Here is a 14227-nt window from a genome sequence, read left to right on the forward strand (position 1 = left end):
AATTAATTTGTTCGTGGTATCCTAGCACTGCAACGATAAAACATTTTTATTAATAAGATTATTTGGCTTCATTTAAAATAGAGCAAATTGATATTGAAATTCTATTCCACTAATATGCTTGGAAAATTTCAGACCTTTGTAATTAAATTGAAGCTTATGCCAAAAAATGTGAAACTGAATAAGAATATTAGATTGCAATTTAGTAGCTTGGTCATTTGCAGAGGGCATTCTATATATGTATGTATGTATGTATGTATGTGCATATATGTACATATAGCATGTACCACGTGTTAATATTTTTTTTTTTTTTTTAATGAATTCGTGTTGATGTCGACATACTGACGAAAAGAACTGCCTTTTTGTCTCTTTTTTATGAATTGACTCAATCATAACGCATACACTGACACTTTTGAATTGGAGACTTTTTGGTCAGCGTATGCGTTATGATTGAGTCAATTCATACAATATTTTCTACATGCATTTGCATGTAGAGCGAGTGAAAGAGAAGATAATGGAATTTCTACTCTCCAAAGAACATTCCGATCGCTTTTAAACATTTTTCAATCACTTCAAAATTAACCATGGCGTGCAACGGATGTGAAGTAACGCTCTTCAACTTTGTCAAAATGACGGATGATGAGTTGCTCGAATTTTTGTTTGCTAATGGAGTACCAAGGAGGACAGTAAAATGTACCTCCTGTGGTAATCCAGCGACATTGACCAAGGAATTTAATTTCCGATGTCAACGTCAACACCGATTCTTAGAGAATCGGCGGCAAATTATTAAAAGGTGTAAATTTTTTGAATTTTGAAATTTATTTTATTTTGAAATTTACTTAAAAAAAATTGAAATTAACAATACGGCTTAAATTGCCCGCCAAAAAAAGCACTGTTCAAAATACGCGCCAAAAATCAAGACAGTCTGGCAACTCCAAAACCTAGAATAACTGCGTTAACCAACACTAAAACCTTAATTTAAAAGCAATCGCGTTAAAAGTAACGGAGTTTTTAAAATAGTCACTGTTTCCACCGATCGTTCCTATGGGAGCTATATGATATAGTCACCCGATCTTTATCAAATTCGGCACAGTCATTAACAGATATATTAAACTAACAAATGTTTAATTTGAAAGCAATCGCGGTAAAAGTAACGAAGTTATTTACAAAAGTCACTGTTTTCGACCGATCGTTCCTATGGGAGCTATATGATATAGTCATCCGATCTTGATCAAATTTGGCACATTCGTTTATAAGCGTAATAAACTCTCTAATATTAAGTTTCACGATAATAACATAGAAAATAACAAAGTTATTGAGAAAAGTCACTGTTCGTGCTTTGGGGTTTGTATGGGGGGCTATATGATATAGTGGTCCGATCCGCCTGAATCCGAGATATACAACGCCTGCAGTATATACAAGCCTACGTGCAATTTCAGCTCTGTAGCTCTTACGGTCTAGGAGGAGTTTGCGTTGATCCAGACGGACGAACGGACGGACATGGCTATTTGAACTCGTCTCGTCGTGCTGATCAAGAATATATATACTTTGTATGGTCGGAGATGCTTCGTTCTATGCGTTGCACACTTCTGACCAAAATTAATATACCCTTTTTGCAAGGGTATAATAATGGGTCGTAAACGTGAAAGTGTCGCAAGAAATTTGTTCGAATTTTCTGTGGATGGCAAGAGTTCGAAGTGTAAAATTTGCGAGAAAGTGTTTCAGGGCAATTATATTACCAATTTGCTAGCCGAGCATAAGGATATACATATATGTATGTATGAAGCCGAGTCTCTCAATGAAGAAGCTGCAGTGCCCGAAAAAAAATGCAAATTTTCAGTGTCAATGAGTGAAAGCGAGGTCAAAAATGCGTGCGTAGAATTGGTCACAGCTGAGCGAGTTCCATTTTCCCTTTTGGATTCTAAGCCTTTCAAGACTTTGACAAAACATATTTTCGCTGGTCTTAACATGAGACCAATATCGTCGAAGAACGTTATGGAATTCGTGAGCGAAAAATATGAAGTTGGAGGTGGAGTTGTTGAATCAAAATAACGAGGATGACACTGAGAGTGAAGATGATGATTTTTATGCTGATGATCTAATGCTACAGGTCAAAATAAGCGATATCACTTCAATCAAATGTGTCGCTCACACTTTGCAGTTGGCGATTAACGACTTCCTCAAGCAACTTGCTTGCAAAAAAACAATTGACAAAGCTCGTAAATTGGCAAAGTCCTTAAGAACGACAGCATTCGGGTATGTAATCTTAGGTTAACCATTTGTCAACTTGGAGAAAATAACAAAAAATTATATTTGTTTTTCCTGTAGACATTTAATAAAAGCAGAGAGTCTAGTTGTACCAGAACTAAATGTTCCGACCCGATGGAGTTCGACTTACTCAATGTTGACCAAACTCTTAAACCTAACAGATTTTATTGAAGTGCACTTTCAAAACGCAGACGCACTTACGCATGAAGAGTGGAGTACAGTTCAGACCTTGAAGAAGACTCTGCAACCTGCTTTTGTGGCAACGAAAAAATTTCAGTTAGAGCAGCTTTATTTGGCCAATTTTTGCAAATTCTGGTTCGAATTAAAGCAATGTCATAGCAGAATCCTTAGAAAGACGAGAAAATGCTTTAATGGACACCAAAATTATAATCTCAGCTGTCTTTTTGGATCCGAAAATGCGGAGAGTTCTGTTGCAGAACCCAATAAGAATAATGTATGCTCGTACACATGTGAAAAAAACTACATTCATTAACAAGCAAGGTATTTTGCAATTATAATCAGAAATTTTCGAAATATTTAAGTACATACATTTTTTTCAGATTTGATGTGTATTTTTGCAAAAAAAACTATTAATAATTCAAATTAAGTCAGCAATCATTAAATGATTTTTATAATTTTTTTTTTTTTATATATGTAAGTGACAAATGATTTTTTTTTTTCTCAAAAATAACAGTTATGTGTTGAGGGATAAAATAAAAATCAAAAATAAAATTATTCTTGAGTTTTATTTTAAAAATCAAAGATAAGAATTAAGATTGAGGGTTTTTGTAGCAATTATTACATAGACGATTTTTTGGAAAATTTTTTGGGAAATAATAATTGTTTTCGGTCCCTGCTATAAATGCTAAAATATTAAGAGTACTGTTTTGTCAGCGGTCGCAATTTAAGTTCAGATTTTAGTACGAAATATAATTAAAAAATTTGTGTAAAAAATCTGTTGTCTAGTGTAATAAACGATAATTTATCGATAACATATATTTGTTTTTAGTCCATCTCTAAAACCCCGGCACGCCGTTCGCTTAGTCCTATTTTCTGTTTTCTCTCCTAGCCCCGATCCTTCCATCATTTAAAATGTTTCCACAACGCAGCTCTGTGGTTTATCGTACGCCTGCGTCACACCAACCTCCGCCAGCCACGGAGTTGGCTGGTAATGTCGAATACCCTAACCTGAACGTAGACGATTTAAACGCACGCTTTGAAAATCTTTCCCCTCGATTACACGAGTGCTGGGACAGCATCTCCATCAACGACCAGGAGCACTGTGCTCTAGCCACCAATCGACGAGAGGGGCCTCAGTGGTGGGGTATATTCTATGGATACACTAAAAACCAGCTTGGCCACATATCTGTGGACAATGCGGATTTTAAGCTACAGTCCGAGAACACAGTCAACATAGTGAGGTATGCGGATAACAATGTGCTGCTCGTGGCTCTCGGCGATACAAGGCTGCAGGCTTGGTCAACGTACTCCACTGTAAGAGATTCCAAGGCTCCGTACTGCCTATTTCTGGTTGGGGAAATGTCGGTTCATCCAACACCGATATCTGAATTGTGTGTCTTCAGGGCCAATCGGCGCAAGGCAGTGACTGCCTCTTCGGATGGTACTCTGAATGTAAGACGCATGTAAGCCCTGTACTACTAAAAGCCTGTATTTAAAAAAAACTTTTCTTTAAGGTTTGGGATCTTTCTGGAGCAGACTTGGCAAGCTCGTATCACTCAAGCTCCTCTCATACGGACAAGTTAACGGGCTTGGCCACGCCCTTTACAAGCTTTTCAGAGTTTGTCACCTGTGATCGTGGGGGTTCTGCTCGACTTTGGGATGCACGTGCCTCGACACCCTCTTCCGTATGCCTGTACGATGATTCTCCTCAGCGCTTGCTCAGCTTTACCTGTGCCGCCTGGGCTGGTCCCACCGAGCTGCAGGGAGATAATTATGTTTATCTCGGCGACTTCGATGGCCAGGTCCATTCCCTAGATATACGTGTGCCTCGCAAAATACTGGAGACCAAAGTATTTTTTGATACTGGACATGTTTCTCGCCTATTAATTAATGGGTAAGTGACGCTTAAGTCAATAGTCATTCCTAGAGTCAATTGGCATTATAAATTCTGATTTACAGATCTCATTTGGCTGCTATGAGTAATCTACCATCTGCTGTCAAGATTGCTCATGTAAAGGATCATTTGGAATTTGTTTACTGCCATCAGGATACACATTCGCGGCTTACTGATGCCATTTGGACGGACAATAACACGCTTATCACAATTGGACATGGCCGGAAAATGATGGTGCATAAGATTTAAGAAAAGGACATTTTCTAGGCATGACCATGCATTTTATGTGATTTTCTATGATTTTTTTATGCATTTTCCAATCTCCATACAAGTCTTCAGTTATAGTTAGCAAAGGCAGTAACATTGTAATGTACAAAATTCAAAGTTTATATTTGAAGATCCACGCATCAATTACGACAAATATTCAAAAAATTACTTTTGTTATTATTCTTGACTTATATTATCAGTAAAACAAATTGCATTTTTTTAAACTGAAATAAAGATTTATTCAGGAATGTTGGGTGGACCAATACATTCATAGTCTTCTGTCTGTACTAACACAAAATCCTAACTTTTAATTGGTTTATTCTGGTTCTTATTTGGTATAACAAGTGCATCAACGTTTTCAGAATTTAATGCCACTTAAAATAATCAATTCAAGATAAATATGCATTCGTTGCATGTATTGTAAAAACAAACTGTTTTCTTTTGGGATAATTATGATAACATATTCGTTATTTAATAAAGAATTGAAATAACTGAAATGGAAATAACATCATGTCTTTTTTGTATGCATTTTGTATAAAAAAAAAAAAAAATAGTTTCAATGTCACACAATGGACAAACAATCTTGTTCCAAGTAATACATTGCGTTATATGGCAAAAATATGTTGTTTCAAATTTTGGCACTCTAATTTCTGTGCTATAATATGAGTTGCTTTCGAAGGAACTAGCCGTTTAACAAAATATTCTTAAATTTATTAGAACCATTCATTTTAGGTTTCTGAGAACTTTCTTTCATTCCATTATCGAGACTCTAAAATTTACATAAAATTAAAGGAATTTCTGAGGGTTGCAATTAAGAACAAGCAAACAATTTTTTTTCATTCTCTCTGCAAAACAAATCAATAAATTCTTTTCTTTATGAATATGATTCAAAAGTATATTTGCTCTCACTCTCTTAATAAAAAAACCGTAGTCAAATTTGCCATCGGGTCCAAAAATATTTCTTCTTTTTTGTAAAAGTTATACGGTATAACAAGAGTCATGTTTAGTTACTAAACAATAAACGGATAACTTAAAGTAATTGTACCTCCTTGTAATGTAAGAATTCATTCTATAACTAAATGTTGAACTTTTGTAATGTGAATGTTAATGCAAGCAGTGCTTGAGTATAAAATATTATTTTTTAGCAATTGCTTAATTTTGCCAGAAAATTAAAACACGTATCCATTGATTAGCGCCGCGATCGCTTGGTGGGCGGTTCAAGGAAATTGTTCTCCTCTTCTTCGATTTCCATATGATCAAGTTTCATTAGCCGCCTGGCCTTCAGAAACATTTCGTTGTCTCTAAGCCAGGAGCACTGCAGAACGGCATCAATTGAGGGTCGCTTCTCGGGATCCACAATGAGCATTTGATTGATTAGAGTTTTGGCACGCTGAGAGACCATCTTCCAGGCAGGATGTCTAAAGGCAAACTTGCCCCTTTTAATTTGTTCAGCAGCTGGGGTGCCATACTCATCGGAGAAGGGCAGTGTTCCGCTTAGACTGGTCAAAACAAAACTTAAGAATAAGAAAAACACAAAACAAACATAATAAATGTTTACCAAGTGAAGAGTACTACGCCCAAGCTCCAAATGTCCACCTTTTTGGTATAAGCAGCTCTGCCGCCAGTACTCAAGACTTCGGGCGCCACGTAGAGTGGTGTTCCGCATAATGTCCTCATTACCGAATCCTTTTGAACAAATTTGCTTAGGCCAAAATCGGATACTTTCAGCAGAGTATCTTCGTCATTGGACTCCAAAAGAACATTGTCCGGCTTCAAATCCCGATGAGTGATGCCTTAAATAAGCGAAAGCAAATATATTATTGAACTAGATTCATTATTTAAAAAAAGAGAATGTATAAAAAGTCTAATCTTTACCTATGTATGTAAACCAATCTTGTTTAAAACTTACCTCGATCGTGCAAATATTTAACAGCCTGGCACATTTGGTAAAAGTATAATTTTGAAGTTTCCTCGGAGAGCAGCTTCTTACTGATGATGCGATGAAGCAAGTCTCCGCCGCGCATAAATTCCAGCACCATATATACAGAGTCTGGCTTGTCCACGATATCGTGCATTCGCACCACACAAGGATGCGTGAGGTTTTTCATAATCTTTGCCTCGTTTAGCACACGTTCTGGGTCACTAAGGTTGGACGTGGGTTGCGCACTTCCGGTTAACATGTTTTTCTTAACAATTTTCATGGCAAACTGTTCGCAGGTGCGAGTCTCGTAGACCAAACGCACTAAGCCATAGGCACCAGAGCCCAGCTTGCGATTTACATAATAGTTTCTTGTAATCTCTTCGGGTAGTCCTATGGCCTCATTTGGGCTAAGGTCCTTGAACACAAAGGCTGAAACAGGTGCAAATAAACAATTGAAAATATACGTAAATGCAATTTCATAAAAGGATCTACCTAGCGAATTTAAGGGTAGGTAGAAAAAATAGAGGCAGCAGAGACAAGATTTCTTAAAGATGATTTGGTATGCTAGTTATCTAGCGCATATCAAATTGATATTGTTTATTTTTTTTACATTCGGATGGGAATAATGACTTCGATGTCCCCAAAAAAAAAAAAACTTAAAAGTGTAGGTGTTCATTTTGATTTTAGTATTACCTTTATATGTGGGATGCGAGAGTGATATTATATCATCGTTCTTAAGAATCCTTTTTTTATTCATACCAATTTTTTTCGTTGTTCACAAAAGTACCATTTCGTGAGAGATCCTGGAACATGAAGACAAGGAGGGGTTTAACATTATAATTTAAGCGTCAACTTTAGATTATGTTACCTGAATATACACCGGATTGGTTAGCTCGCAATTAGCTCGCTTAATTATAAAATGTACTTTGGATATACGTGTCAGGATCTTTTCCGGCAAATCGTTAAGTGTGAGGATTAGATCGTTGGATTCTCCTCTGCCGGCAGTAAATTCTTCATTGTTTAAATCTGTAAGCGTGTATATGTACACGTATTAATTGAATTGTTCATGTTTCAAGGCGAAGATGTAACAGAAAATTGTAATCAGAATAACATAACAGAACATAAATTCAATGGTTACCAATGGACAGGGACGAATTCGTATATATAATTTTATATTTTCTACGCGTACCCAGGGACTTGATCTTGATATTCTTGCCATATAAACGACCCCAGATAACTGTTTCCATGGGTTGGCTTTCCACTTGTGTCCAGATATTGGATGCCTGACTTTGTGTGGCTCCTTGGGTGCCTTGAGTATCGCGAGCCATATTTATTGATAGAACTCTAACTGTATATCCTTTTCACTTTTGCTGCGCAATTTTATCCAATGTGCAGTTATTACTTTCTCACGCATAGAAAAACACACACTCTTACGACATCTATACAATCACATTCAGGCCGGAATTGCTATTTCCTTTGAAGACGCCTTGGGCTTGCCTACATTTAATATTCGTTTACATCCAACTAATTTATAACGATTGAAAAGTTTGACAAATTATTAAACAAACAAAAACGACATTGATTTATCTGATTCGAATTCCGACTAGTTAATAGCAACTACGCAAGTGTGAATGTGTTAATGTGCCGCCAACACTAGAGCTTGCAATTCATCGATAGTACTAATGTTTTTTGTTTTGCGGAAATATCGATAGATCTGCAACACTACCTTGGGACCGTGTTTAAGGGGCCGCAAGATGCGCAAAACTTTTATTTTACGCAAAGCAAAGCATTAGAAATCTCATGGATATGTTGATTACAAGTTTCAAGAATTTTACAAGCCCAAAAAAATGTAGTCAGAATAGTTTTCACCTTTTTAATATATTTTGTTATTGTTTGTTTGATTTTATCAACAGTAATCGATATTTTTAACAATATTACCTTTTCCATCCCTGGACAATTGGCGTCATTTTGAAACCAACTGTAAATTGTATTCACAACTACACCAATACATCGAAGCCAAACGGCTTGAGAAAAGAGAGGGCAACAAAAAATAACAATTTCTATTAAATTTATAAAATTAATATCAACTCGAGTAAGTAAGAAAAACTGTTTGTAAAACAAAACGCCTCCTACAAGTCTTTCATTCAATTTTAAAGGAAGCATGACACTGCCGCGCTCGGAGACGCCGTTGCGTCGATCGGCCGTTGGCAGCTACAGAGATGGTGCTGCTGAACGAGGAAGGGAAGAAAGGATGCGGGACTCTGTGGTCTCCAATATAACCACACTCAATGCCAACGATGATGAGTCCGAAAGGAGAGAGGCTCGGCGTCGCACTCTTATCCAGATGCAACATCGCTCCAGCGTAGGACCTGGAGAGTCCATCGAGGAGAACGAGACAATTCGCAATTGCCTGGAGATCTTTAATGGAAATAAATTAAGCAAAGACAATGCCTGGAATTTATCGCTAATCGATACGTTGTCCAGTCTGCTAGAACGCCATCACAAGACGCTAAGTAACTTTAAGATGGCCGGATCATCTTTAGAAGCTAGCTCTAAAGTATATGGTTTGCGTGTGGATTCCATTTACTTGGACGCCATGCGTATGTCGGCGGGTCTAAGTGCAAAGACACTAACACAGAAACAAATAAATGCAGCAGAACAAGACGAGACCATGACCGGACCAGGCGATGGCAGTGGAGAACACGGCGATACTGAAGGACATCAAGCAGAAGGTAATGCTCCCGCCAAGCCCAAGAAAAGAGCACGCAAGGCAGTTTCCACTGTAACGAAAAACAAGGAGACTCTCAACGCCCGACTAGACACAGCTCCTCTTCAGGATCCAGTTTTTGGTAAACTGAATTCCACAGTGGGCTCTATCAATGCCTCAAATCGTTTGATGCACAACATTCTGCCTACTCGAGATTCGGAGCTGCGATTGCGAACTACATACAAGTACTGGGATGCCCAGGACCTTGAAGAAGACTTACCAGAATATGACGAATTGGTTAAATCAGAGCGATTAAATTTACAAGGCGGATCACAGGATTTAGTTATGAGTGCGGATTGGCTGCAAAAACTGCTGCCTCGCATTGTACATATGAAGTTACGCCCTTTGCATACCGGCTACCACATTACAGATGCTCCAAACCCAAGCGACAAGATTGCACAGAGTCCTGTAGATGATGACGATGAGACTGATGACCGAAGAGATGATTGCGGTTTTTATGAAAATCCAAAAGATCTTTCGATGGTATTTGACATCAATGCAGAATGTGAACCCCTGCCAGAACTGGATCCTGCTCCAAACACAATGCTAGATGTGGTAGACTTCAACGATTTGGATGAACTAACACAGGAGGAGCAAACGGTGCTGAACCGTTGTCGTAATCTGCACAAGAAATCTGTGCTTATCGATGATTTACGTCCAGTAGATGGGTCTTCAAAGTTGGAATATTCTTATAGGCCCATGGATCAAATCTCACAATTCTGGGCCGGTCCATCCCATTGGAAATTTAAACGAAATCGTCCCCGCAGCACATTTGGTCAGTTAAACGGTCAGAGCGGTGTGAGCAACATTGCAAGAGCTTCTAATCAGCGAATACGTCTTGCCCAAGCACGTCGTACTAAATCAATACAATATGGTCACAGCACGGAGTCTTCCTTCCAAACCCTGGATGCCCAGACTAAGTTGCGCAAAGTCAATTATCAGAAAAAATGGGATGCACGACGTCTTACGCTACCGTTAAAGTTTTCCTTTCTGCCGGATTACTTTTATCAGTATGAATTGGCTCCCAGTGAAAAACTCAGTCGACGATTTGGCCAACCGGATATTGTTGAAGAGGAAATAGATTTGGACGAGGCACTAGATCAGGACGATAATGATGTGGAGCTCTTCGACAATGATCACTTTATGGCAGATACACCACAGTCGCCTACCTCCATGCAAGTGGGTGGCTTGCAGGCCGGCGACTTAGCTGGTGGCGTAAGAGCAGAACATAGCCCAATGGAAATCTCTTTAAGCGGTACCCAAATGGGCGAGCCGCACGCCAGTATCTGCAATGACACGGTCCTTGAGATAGCCACTGATTTCGAGGGAGCTCCAACTCAGGTCACTAAAGTGGTTGTTCCCTTTGCCAAGCGAGCCAAAGTCATTGACATGAAGAACTTAAAACGCAGTTGTAAATCTCTAATCCAAAAGCAACTGCTTGAAAAGTCCAATCTGTTGGAAGACACTATGCCCTCACATCCGGGACACAAGACGGAGGAATATGACAAGGGTATAGCGAGTTTCCGGGACATCTATGACAAGTTACCGTATCTGCTGACTGCTAAAATGGCTGACTCCTTGTCCGAGCCAGTTGCTCTGTATGCCGTTCTTCATTTGGCAAATGATTTTCGGTTGAGACTTATTCCGCAAGAAAATTTAGAGGACTTTCAAATCCGCCAATTGGCGGAGAAGAGCCACTCGGGCGAACCATAAATTATGTTCGCTTTGTTGAGAAGTTGTACTTTTCTTAAACATATTCTATGTATCTAAAGCCCAGTATTGTTTTCCTTCTCCATCTTCTTTGTCTCATCGTCTTGCAACTATGTAAAATGCTTAAATCCGGGCATCGAATAACACTGTATAATTTTAATGTATCTGATATCCTAAAACTTTACACTATGCATCATACTATTTTTGTTTTACGTTTTTACTTAACTCTCGAAAATGTCGTACTAATAAAAAGGATGGTTGGCTCTTGTTTCAACATGGCAATATCAATACTAATCATAATCCGTTTTGTCCCCTTACTGATTGAATGAAATGAAACCACAATTTATAATTTACTTTAAAAGTAATGAATGCGAATGAATGTTGTATCTATGTTGATCAATGTTCGCCTCCTAATATTAGGAACTCTTGTGATATTTGTTACTCACTTCATTTGTTCCACATAAAGTAAATATTGAATACATCACTTACAGATTTTCTCAACGATTCGGGTGCAAATTAAAACTGTGAGAATCTTGAAAAAACTAACCATGTGGGAAATGGCAGTTACGATGTTTTTAAGTATCCATTTTACGTGGGCATTTTTGGAACGATCAATTAGCTACTAATTTTTTTTATAAAAACAAATCTGGGACTAATCGCAATGACTTCGTGTACTGAAAGGAGAATAAAAACATTATATTGGTTTATTAATGGTTTCAACTCTATTTTTTATATGTTCTTTACAATGACTGAGATTTTTCTCAAAAAGGCCTTGTCTGAATAAGATGTTGCCACTTAACTTAGCTCTTAATTGCGAGTCTGTTGCACTCCTGCATAAACTTTGCTTCTCTTTCGACCATAACGTTTGCGACGTTATTTCGCTTTCCAATTTGATGGCCCTAAATCCAGACTCACTGTGTTTTAAAGAAATTTTTGTTCGTGATGATAATTACTTTTTTCCCCAAGAAAATTCTTTTAAATAATAGAATGGGAAAATTATTGTTTCGTCAATGTACCATGAGGTTTCCGAAATGAAAATGAGGTTCTACATATAACATTTGATTTTTCAAACCGAGCTTTGACATACATTTTTTTTAAAAAAACCTATAAGTGTCGGGTCACATTTACATTTTTGTGAGATCTTTTTCCACAGAAAATTGAGTCCAGTAAATTTTGACAATCGCTAACTTGCAAGTTCTTTTGTTTCTGTTTTATATAGAAAATCTAATCTAATCGCGAAAAGCGGTCTTCAATATTAGGATGGAGCAATGCGGGGCATGCCATTTCATCGTCTGTTTAGATGAAAGATAAATAATATAGTTATCCGATTTTGATCAAATTTGGCACAGTTATTAAGAGGTATATTAAACAAAGAAACGTTTATAACGAAGTCACAGTTTTCCACCGATTGTTTCTATAAGAGCTATATGATATAGTCATCCGATTTTCATCAAATTTGGCACATTCATTAATAAGTGTATACTTATATATATATGTATACAATAATAACAAATGTTGATTTTAAAAAAGAGTTAAAAAACTGATACAGCGCTTTAACTGGTGGGACTTCAATCAAGATGTTCGAGGATAATAATATTTCGATTTTCTGGCATTATTCTCCAAGTCGTTAAGCACTTTATTGCGAAGCTTATTTGACCGATCGTTTTCGAATTGCTTATAATAATTTTAAACATAAATGAGCAGGTCGTGACGAAAATTAGTCACAAATTTGTCCGAAAAACGAAACATTGATGTTCAAAACCAGTCAAAAATAAAACCCTTCGTGAATGTGCTGCCACGGATCGAAATGTTTCATTTGTAAGGAGGTCACCTTGCAGATGAAAGGATTTGAATTCCGTCCCCAAACGGCCCGCACCCCCCCCAATGATCTTACGTTACAAACATTTATTCTGATCTCTCATCCCATGTCCCTCGGGTGTTTACCACCCAACCACTCCAAACCTCGACCTCTCGGTCCGTACTGCTTATACTTCAGCTGATGGTGCTGTATCGTGTTAACTTATATGTTTAGAGTTCAAAGTTATAATTACCAATGATACTTCAAAAGGTCAATTAACAATTTGTATAAAAGAAATAGTCACAGATTATTTCTAATTGTTTACAAACAAATTTCGAAAACGTGCTTTGTTTTGGGCTTTAAAATTTTACCCTCCCTTAAAAATGAACGGTCGCATCGATTTGAAATTGGGGCGCCAAAAATGTTGCTTTACCGCAAGTATGATTTTAGTTTTGGCAACAAACTCTAGCATTATCTTTGCTTCTGGATATTGCTAACTCATTTGCATATTCACATTAGCGTAGTTACAGCACATGGAGGAAAAAGAGGAGAGGGGCAAAATGTTGTCTCTTTGTTTGTTGTGCCGTCTCAGTCTCAAGTCGTTGAATAGCTACATGTGTGTGTGTGTGTGTGTGTGTGTGATACATTTGCAGAAGGAAAAGTTTTGTGTTTACAGAACGCTTTTAGGCGCAGCAACATTTGCTTCTCTTTATGCGAGTGTTGAGGAGGAGCGTATGTGTAAATGCATATTATTTGCATAAATATTTGCCAAGTACTAAGTAACATTGGCTACATATGTACATATGTATGTATGTATATATAGCATTTAACATATAAACAGGCTATATACAACTTTCGACATTAGCACAAGTGCGAAAACAAAAGTTAAAAGTTAAATGTTGATACCCTATACCCTTGCCCTTGTTCTTTATTTACCTGAGGTTAGCTTTTAATTACAACATTTTCAAAAGTTAATTTCAAAAAGTTGGCCAATTTCCCATACACATATGGAATCCTTCTGAATGAGTGCATTTCGCTGTTTTGTTAATGTTAAATGCAATTATGTATGTCTTGTTTAGATGAAAATTTATATGTACCTCATGTAATACTTACCTTGATACCATAAAGTCGAAAAATGTTTTTCTCACAAATGGCTAAGTAGGTACAGTGAGCTGTCGTTGTCCTTTGTTTTCTGTTCAAGCTTCTGAATATTCCTACATATGTTTGCCTAGGTTCACTGTACTCAATCCAATTTACAGCTGAAATGTTAATTATCTGTGAGTACGTTTTACGCCAGAGTTTACTGTATTTAGTCCAATTTACAGCGGAAATGTTAATTATCTGAGAATACATTGAGTCAAATGTGGGAAATTAATGGCAACACCACAGGTGGTAAGCAGAGAGCTAAAGTCCTCTTGTTTTGTT

At 37.5% G+C, this 14227-nt stretch overlaps 3 protein-coding genes across 4 annotated transcripts; 2 read left to right on the top strand and 1 right to left on the bottom strand.

Annotated features, from left to right (window-relative positions):
- Positions 1-3262: 3262 nt before the first annotated feature.
- vls (valois) lies at positions 3263-4871 on the top strand. Its single transcript, XM_068292290.1, has 3 exons — positions 3263-3897; positions 3960-4339; positions 4405-4871. Exons 1-3 carry the CDS (start codon positions 3358-3360, stop codon positions 4586-4588), a joined length of 1104 nt encoding a protein of 367 aa, XP_068148391.1. The 5' UTR covers positions 3263-3357; the 3' UTR covers positions 4589-4871.
- A 671-nt stretch (positions 4872-5542) lies between these two features.
- lok (ovarian-specific serine/threonine-protein kinase loki) lies at positions 5543-8186 on the bottom strand. The gene is given in 7 exon segments (XM_068292248.1): positions 5543-6105; positions 6165-6399; positions 6516-6956; positions 7221-7293; positions 7295-7330; positions 7396-7553; positions 7717-8186. Coding segments are annotated over 7 exon segments (1392 nt in total). The 5' UTR covers positions 7856-8186; the 3' UTR covers positions 5543-5795.
- A 277-nt stretch (positions 8187-8463) lies between these two features.
- barr (barren) lies at positions 8464-11298 on the top strand. 2 transcript variants are annotated; one of them, XM_068292191.1, is made up of 2 exons: positions 8464-8623; positions 8684-11298. In XM_068292191.1, the coding sequence occupies exon 2, from the start codon at positions 8689-8691 to the stop codon at positions 11005-11007; it is 2319 nt and encodes a 772-aa protein (XP_068148292.1). In that variant the 5' UTR covers positions 8464-8623; positions 8684-8688; the 3' UTR covers positions 11008-11298. The 2 variants fall into 2 exon arrangements, with proteins under 2 accessions (XP_068148292.1, XP_068148281.1); XM_068292180.1 differs by having other exon boundaries at positions 8465-8619.
- Positions 11299-14227: the final 2929 nt, after the last annotated feature.

This window comes from Drosophila tropicalis, unplaced genomic scaffold (assembly GCF_018151085.1).
Source record: "Drosophila tropicalis isolate 14030-0801.00 unplaced genomic scaffold, ASM1815108v1 contig_1009, whole genome shotgun sequence".
Classification (NCBI taxonomy): domain Eukaryota; kingdom Metazoa; phylum Arthropoda; class Insecta; order Diptera; family Drosophilidae; genus Drosophila; species Drosophila tropicalis.